Source organism: Seriola dumerili, unplaced genomic scaffold, assembly GCF_002260705.1.
Source record: "Seriola dumerili isolate Sdu_G_001 unplaced genomic scaffold, Sdu_1.0 BDQW01000068.1, whole genome shotgun sequence".
NCBI classification, from domain to species: Eukaryota; Metazoa; Chordata; class Actinopteri; order Carangiformes; family Carangidae; genus Seriola; species Seriola dumerili.
In genome coordinates, this window is record NW_019174323.1 from 19,285,884 (window position 1) to 19,294,322 (window position 8,439).

The 8,439-nt window shown below is 39.3% G+C and overlaps 1 protein-coding gene across 1 annotated transcript; it reads right to left on the minus strand.

Annotated features, from left to right (window-relative positions):
* Window positions 1-1,162: 1,162 nt before the first annotated feature.
* Window positions 1,163-7,804, minus strand: LOC111219665 (arginase-1-like). The gene is made up of 8 exons (XM_022742377.1): window positions 7,605-7,804; window positions 6,953-7,025; window positions 4,357-4,531; window positions 3,887-4,046; window positions 3,706-3,800; window positions 2,549-2,653; window positions 1,927-2,063; window positions 1,163-1,622 (listed from the first exon to the last, which is right to left on the minus strand). The coding sequence occupies exons 1-8, from the start codon at window positions 7,737-7,739 to the stop codon at window positions 1,459-1,461; spliced, it is 1,044 nt and encodes a 347-aa protein (XP_022598098.1). The 5' UTR covers window positions 7,740-7,804; the 3' UTR covers window positions 1,163-1,458.
* Window positions 7,805-8,439: the final 635 nt, after the last annotated feature.

Below are 8,439 nucleotides of genomic sequence, written 5' to 3' on the forward strand. Positions count from 1 at the left end.
AGCTTATCTTAAAGACCGGAAACTAAATGCCAATAAATTTGAGCACTTGGTGAATAATTTAGAAGGTCTTATGGGTGAACCTACAGAAACCCTGTCAAAAGCTCACTCATGAACATTATTGATAACATTATTATTGATCTAATCTGAACAAAAAACATCAGTTTACAATTTTTCAGGGTAATTCATTTTTAATTTCAATTTGTCATTTTGACGCTTCAGTTTTTGTGGATTGAAGATGCATCAGTCACTTTCATCACATCTGCGTCATCCAGAGGATACAACAGTACAAGAGTGTTCCGGAAAATGTCAGGACCACTTTACAATCAGACTCCCCGTATAAAGGATTAATGAATGGTTTATAACTAGTTTATTAATTAGCTTGTAAACACTTTATACTCATATTTGTTTAGTTAAAATGCTAAACGTCTTTTACAGATAGAAACGAAATAAAAAATGCTAATTACTGATCTTTGCTTTCAAATTTAAAACACACATTTTGTCTACATTAAGTTACAACAGAATCTGACTTGTTTTACTTTTTTTATGCCATGTATAAGTTCAAAGTAGCAACAATTTCAAATCAAATTAAATCAAAACAAGAGTGCCATGTCCAGCTACAGCTAGCTGGCTAGTCCTGGCTAAAGCTCCAAGTACATGTTATTGATTATGTTTACTTTTACTTAAGAATTTGAATGCAGGACTTTCACATGTAATCAAGTATCTTTACGTTTTTATTCCTCCGCGCCGGGGACAGTCAGAGCAGCAGCCATTTTGTTGTCCGGTTTGTCCGTCCGTCTGTCCCATTCTTGTGGACACGATATTTGAGTAATACTTTGAGGGAATTTCTTCAAATTCGGTAAAAACATTAATCTAGACTCAAGGACAAACTGATTTTATATTTAGTGGCTAAAGGTCAAAGGTCACGGTGACCTCAGAAAACACTTTTTAGCCATTACTCAAAACTTCACACAGCAATTATGACAAAATTTCACACAAATGTTTAATGTTTTCTCTGAGTCTGGATAAACAGGGATGTAACCTGGAACTAGTCTGAGTGCCGAAGGGACACGACCGCGAGGAGGTGATTCTAGTTTTCTTGTAATTAATTTCAAGTATTTGTAGTAGTATGTATGAACGATTAATTGAAATGTCTATGAACACGTCACTTTTACATTTTTTTATTCTTATATGACATTTTATAGACTATAGATCATTCAAAAAGTAATTAACACAGTAGGTTAATGAATAAATGACATTGTGCTTGTTTGCTCCAGCAGAGTTGGACATTACATCTTCATCTTTGTGTCTTTGGTTTAAAGTGTCACAGACCAGACGGTTTGGTAAACACAAACTTTAGTTCACTGACATCATGTTAAAGGACCAAATTCAAATTACTGTTGGTGATCAGAGAAGTTCAGGTGTCCATCAGTGCAGTGGGAGAGGTCTGCGTCGTCCTCATCAAGGCTCGGGCAGGCGGTAATCTGATGAGTGGTTTCCCTCACGGAGACGTCCGAAACAGCCGAGCAGCAGGTCGACTGCAGTGCTGACTGTGGACTGGATGTCATCCTCTGTCCGACCCCTGAGAGGATTCACCTCCACCATGTCCACCGCCGACAGGAGACCTACAGGACAAGCACAGGTGGTACATTTAGACTGACTGTGTTAAGAACAGTGAAACTCACTTAATTTTTAATGTCTTTCATGAGAACGAAGCTGTGCTGAGGTCTACTTCCAGGATGGATGGATTATGAGAAAATGGGTAATTTTGCATTTCTTGGGAGTTGCTTTGTGTCTCTATGTGGTTGTTTTTTGTCTCTGAGGTTGTACCTGTGTACCTGTTGTCATTTCATGTCTTTTAATTGACCTCTGTGTCTTTTAAACTAGAAATATTAAACAGAGGGTTGTAGCATTAATTTATTTTTGTACCTGTCTGACAAATGTGTTCAGTGATGTAGACTCCTTCTCTGTAGGTAAGTCCTCCAACTACAGGTGTCCCAGTTGCCGGGGTAACAGAGGGATCGATGGCGTCGATGTCATAGCTCAGATGAATCGGCTTCTTCACTCTGTTGAAATAAGAAAACATTTATTCTCTTTTGTTTATTCTATGTATGGACTGTATGTATATACCTATGTGTGTCTACGTATTTATATATGCATCTATGTATTGAGATGGATATAGATAGATGATCCATTCAGAACTAATTCAAGAATTGTATATAAAAATATCAATAGTAAATTATAGTAAAGTAAGTCATAAAAAATGTCACGGTATAATAAGTCATAAAAACCATCATATTATAGTATGTCCCATCAGCTACCAGGTTTGAACCCAGAACCTTATGGCTGTGAGGCAACAGTGCTAACCACTGCACCACGTGCCACCCATGTATCATGGAGAAAGTCATAAAAATATTCACAGTATACAAAATCGGAAAAAAGTCACAGTATAGCATGTTGCAAAAATGTAATAGTATAACATGTAAAAAACGTCTTAGTATAACATGTCGTAAAAAACCGTCACAGTATAGCGTGTCATCAGGAGGGTTACTTGGCAGAGAGGTAGTCACATGTCTCCTCCATGACTCTGGGTACACCGAGATGATCCACTTCTGACATGGAAAACACCTTCACACCCAGCAGCTTCAGGATGTAACTGTGAAAAGAACAGATCGATAAACAGTCGCGAATAAAGAATGCCAAATAGCCACAGTAGAAAAATGTCGTAGTCAATCGTTTTTATCTCATGTCAACATTGTGGCTCTATGCATGGCAGTCCTGCCTGCGGATAATCTAAACAACTTTTGGACGGTCTGGGACATTCACGTTCCTCAGAGGATGAATCAATCAGAATAAAATACAAGTAAAAGCAAACACAAATATGATCAAAAAATCATCAAAGTTTATGGGCGTCGAGTGGCTCGGTTGGATGAGCATCCGCCCCATGTGTAGAGGCTCCAGTCCTCGCTGCAGCAGGCCCTGGTTTGAGTCCCGCATCGGACAGCCCTTAGCTGCATGTCATTCCCCCTCTCTCTGCCTCCCCACTTCCTGTCTCTCTCTACTGCACTATCAATAAAGGCACAAAAGCCCGAATAAAAAAAAAAAATAAAAAAAAAATAAAAAAATCATCAAAGTTTCCCGCTAGTTGAACCAATCAGACCAGTCCCTGATCAAAACCTTAATGATGTCACCAAACTCACTTCCTTGTTTGTGGTTTTGAAGCATGTTGTGAAGTAGCAGACACGTGTGACATGAACATCTCACACTCACCAACAAACATCCCTGTTAAAACCGTGTGAAGATGTTTAACATGAAATTTTTATTTTCTCCTGCGGTAAAAACTAAAAACATTGCAACAGAAATGAGAGAATAAAAGCTGCTGTGAGATCAGGTATTTTAGCTGCCCCCCCCCCCAAAAAAAAAGCCGCCAAATCCTGGAGGGACTGATCAATCAATAATCAACATTTCTTTTGCTGCTCAGCTCATGTTCAGGTTGGAGCTACAGGTTGTCAACCTGAATTAGCTTCATTAAAATTAATGTGGAACTGAATGATTTCTGTCAGCTGATCACAGATCTGAACAGAATCTTTATTTATAACTTTAGTTTGTGACACATGATGAAAGATAAACTCAGTGAGTCAGTAAAGTCCCTGTCCCTGAGGCCTTAAAAAGCCTGACAGTGAAATGAACTGGGGATCAGAAACTCACTGCTCTCCTGGATCCACGTCTCTCAGCCCGATGTAGACGAGATCTTTGGCTGAAACACATGGTTTGATCCAGGAGAAGTTTGGTAAAACTGGAATCTGACGACAGAGAGCAATATTTAAGATCTCAGAGTAACGGTGTGTGAATGTTCGACTCTGGACTGGTTTCATGTGACATAGTTCACCTTGGACTGCAGCTCGTGGAGGAGGTAGGACATGGGCTGTCCGTGGATGTTTCCCGTGGACGAGGTCAGCGGTGTGTTTATGTCAGCGTGAGCGTCGACCCAAACGACGCTCAGCTCCCCGACCGCTGCTGAGTGACCATGGATGGAGCCGATCGCCAGACTGAAGGAGGGGGCGGAGAAACAAAGAAGTCATCAGACACCTGGACACACCTTCATTGATCCTTAAATGTTTAACTTTTGAAGTGAGAGCTCAATTAATCAATCAATCAATCAGCTTGTGATAAAAGGGCTGTCTGTTTACTTCACTGACCTGTCTGTTTACTTCACTGACCTGTCTGTTTACTTCACTGACCTGTGTTTACTTCACTGACCTGTCTGTTTACTTCACTGACCTGTGTTTACTTCACTGACCTGTGTTTACTTCACTGACCTGTCTGTTTACTTCACTGACCTGTGTTTACTTCACTGACCTGTGGTCTCCTCCCAGCATCACAGTGGTGTGTCCCTCCCTCTTCACGGCCTGCACTGCATCTGAAAGCCTCTTGTTGGCGCTGCCCACCGCTCTTGCACATTTCACCCGACCGACAGGCTCGTCGTCAACCACTTCCTCGAACGCCATGTTCCCATAATCCTTCACTGTACAACCTGCAGACAATGTTTAACACTGCAAATTAAATTTAAAATCAGTTGCCTCTTGGAGTGTTTATACAGATGGAAAAAAAACACTTGATTCTGGCAAAAAGAAAAACGTTTCACTTGCCTGTCAGGGCTTCTGTATTTTGTCGTTATTACGCCAAATTATTGTATTTTTATGACAAATGTTTCTCGTTATGATGACATATCAAATTATAATAAGAAAAAAAGAGCTTTCTTGTAAAAATGGAATAAAATCTGTCACAATAAGATGAAAAATATCTTTTCATAACTGAAAGTGTGTGTTACCCTCGTCCTCTTTCTCTCTGATGCTGGAGTTGAGAAACGAACAACTTTGTTACAGGTTTATTTTCCCAGAATGTTCTCTGTGTGATCATTAACAGCATGTGTTTTGTTTCCTGTGTGGAAACAAGCTGCTGCTAGTGAAATGAGTGACGCATGAAACGTCTGTGAACCTCACTGTCCTCATGATGACGTCTCAGTCTGACTCTGTCACTTAGTAACTAAGTACTTCTACTTAGTACAGTTTGAGGTACTTGTATGTCATTATGTCCTTTGTATGCTGCTTTGTACTTCTACTCCACCACATACTTTTCGGATTCAGATTTTACTTTAAATAAGAAATAAGTAAATAATTAAATGAAAGTAAAATCCACCTCACAGTTAAAGATTAAAGTTACAGTGTTTCCCAACCTTTGACTTGTGACATCTTACAAAAGCACAGTGTGGATGTTTGTCTTATATAAAGTTACTCTTGTTGAGTGTTAAGAGTGAACATAAAAAACATATGATGAGTTCAAGTCATATGTAGGTTTTACACAAGGTTAACGGTACAATGAAATGTGTTGGACAAGAATCTGGTCAACTCAGCATATATAAACTAGAAATAATAGAATTAAAAATGAATAAATAAATATGAAATAAAAATATAAATAAAGTATGTGTATGATGCACATAAGTATAAGCAATTGATCATAAAACACAACATACACACACACAGATCTATTTCTGTGATGTGTGTTTGTGTTTGCCTGTTGTTGGAGGATCAAGGTCGGATGCCTCTCCAATCTTGTCTGCTGTGTTCCATTAATAAAACTGTGTGTGTGTGTGTGTGTGTGTGTGCAGCATGACTCAGATCACACACACACACACACACACACACACACAAACACACATACACACACACACACACACACACACACACACACACACACACACACACACACACACAGGTCTGATCCTGCTCAGAGCTGTAAGTCTCATAAGATTTAATGTTGTGTCCCAGATACACAGTGAGCCCTGACTGACTGCAGCGCATCACACTGTAATGATAATCAATCATAATCAATATGCAGATTAAATGATAAATGTTATGGAAGGTAATTAAAGCCAAGCTTTAAAATATTAACTATAAGATTTAGTAACAAAACTCATTGTATGTATTATGACCCGTAAGTTATTAACTTGTACATATTCTGACCTGACCAGCTACAGGAACCAGAAACACTGACAATGCATCTGATTTTATGAGATCAGCATGTTTAATATAGAAAATTAGAGTGACTTGAACTAAATCTGTCAGATAAATTGAGTTTTTGTGTAGATTATAAATGTATCACTTATATAAAGATGCAAGAACTATGGATATATGTAATTTAATGTAGCTATAACCAGATAAAAGTGTTTATTAATGAAAAATAACTATAACGATTTTTAAAACAGTTGCCAATTAATTTTTCCGCTCTAAAACAAAATAAATCTAAAACAAAGCATCATATTTTATTAAACCTTCACATATTTTGTTTGTAAAAGTCTTAATTTGTAAAATAACTACATCTGTCAGATAAATGTAGTGCAGCAAAAAGAACAATATTTTACTCTGAGGTGAACTAGAAAGTAGCATGTAGCTAATTAGTGCATGTTTGAATACTTGATAAAATATGATGCACATGGAGACTAAAAGGAGTTCTATGTAAGTTTTGCTATTGCTACAAAGCTAATGTTAGCATTAGCAGCTGTTTACTGACCAGTTCAGCATCAAACATTATTCCTATACTCACCAACATCTGTCCCCAGAGGTGGAAACAAACACAAACATTTACTCTTGTTTCTATTACAAATTTTGTTCTACTGAAGTTAGCATGCAACCAGCTAGCCCTGACCCATCTCACTGCAGTCACTGCAGCCTCCAGTCGGCCCTGAAGATGTAGCAACTTATTATAACCTCTTGTCTGTAAAGACAACAATGGCCAAAGGTCATCAAGCGATAATCACCACCACACACTCCTAGCATGAAACCACATTCAGCAGCAGAGAAACATACAAACAGCCCCTTCAAAGTAAAGTGTTAGCATATTTTAATTTTGTGGTGCAGTACTGAAAAACTGTAAATGTACCATGTTACTTTCCCACCTTGTTCTCGCAGTTTGTTCAGAAGTCCTGCAGCTCTGATCAGGTCTGGTCCTCGTTCCACTCCACCTCTGGGCTGCAGCAGCAAGAGAGTGCACACACACACACACACACACACACACACACACACACACACACAGTAAACACAACTTGTCCTAATTCTAATCATTGACACCAAAATCATGTTTTGTAGTCACTGAAATTGAAATTTGTCCCCTAAAGGAGTCCATGACAGAAACACAAACAGACACACAGACGCATTTCTAACCGACACACACAGTAACCAAAACTTGTCCTAACTGTAAACATTGACCCCCAAATCATCTTTTCCCTCATTGAGGTCCCAGAATTTGTCCCCAGTTGGACAAGACGTCCCCATTTAACTTGTTTACAGTTAGTAAAACTGATATTTGTCCCCTAAAGTAGCCTATGACAGAAACACACACACACACATTATATCTTTGTCACGGACACGTTTCTAACCTGGAACCTAAAACCAGCCTGAAGACAAAATGTCCTCACAGTACATGTGTAAAATCATAGAGTCCTCATAAAGGTGGTGACACATACACACACACACACACACACACACACACACACACACACACACACACACACACACACACACACACACACACACACAGAGTGCATTCACCTGTCCCTTGGAGAAAGGTGCTCCGATGATCCCGGCTGACCGCTGATGATGATAACGATGATGAGGATGATGATGATGATGATGACGTTTACAAACAGTCACCGCGAGCTGCCGCAGTATCCTCGCGCTCCTCATGCTGACACGCACACACACACACGCACACACACTCTCTCGCTCTCACCGAGCGACTCGCAGACCGAGGGAGCGGGCCTCCTTAAAAACCACAATGTGACGTCACCTGCCGCCCCTGGAGTTGCAGCGGGACACCGCGGGACACGCGGAGGGTCCGTAACGAGAAGTGACGTCGTTAAGGAGTTGATTCGTAAAGATGGATCTTAAACGCAGACGGTGATTCCCGCCCTTTAATGTCTTTGAATTAATTTAAAGCGCAGGTCTCAACAGTGAGACAGCGCGCGGGTTTATTGATTAGCGCAGCAGCAAGTGAGAACCCGACTGTGACGTAACCGCTTATGAAAATTAAACTGTGATGACATCACACGGGTCTGCACAGTGTCACTGTGCATTAAGGTTTTATCATTACATGGAGGACCACAAGTGTCATGCAATTTTATTCATTAATAAATAATTTTACAATAAAAAATAATTAATAGATTAATGTATCCACTAATTAATTTACTAACAAAAATACAAATTAATTCATTATTTGATATTTTAATGGGAAATAATGGTCTGTAAAGTTCCAACTTTTTATTGATTAGTTTCATAACTTTAATTAAATGATGAAATGAATCAGGTGCTGTTGCCTGTAGCTACCCAGTACTTAAGAGTACACATACAAAGTACACTCATAGAGTTCTGTATATGTACTTTAGGA

What these genes read in the sequence shown, in the direction of transcription:
- LOC111219665 (XM_022742377.1), bottom strand. Translation starts at nt 7,739, where the DNA reads ATGAGGAGCGCGAGGATACTGCGGCAGCTCGCGGTGACTGTTTGTAAA. An exon ending in GAACAAACTGCGAGAACAAG is followed by an intron (nt 4,532 to 6,952) that starts GTGGGAAAGTAA and finishes CATTGTCTGCAG; the next exon opens with GTTGTACAGTGAAGGATTAT. An exon ending in ATGCTGGGAGGAGACCACAG is followed by an intron (nt 4,047 to 4,356) that starts GTCAGTGAAGTA and finishes CCCCTCCTTCAG; the next exon opens with TCTGGCGATCGGCTCCATCC.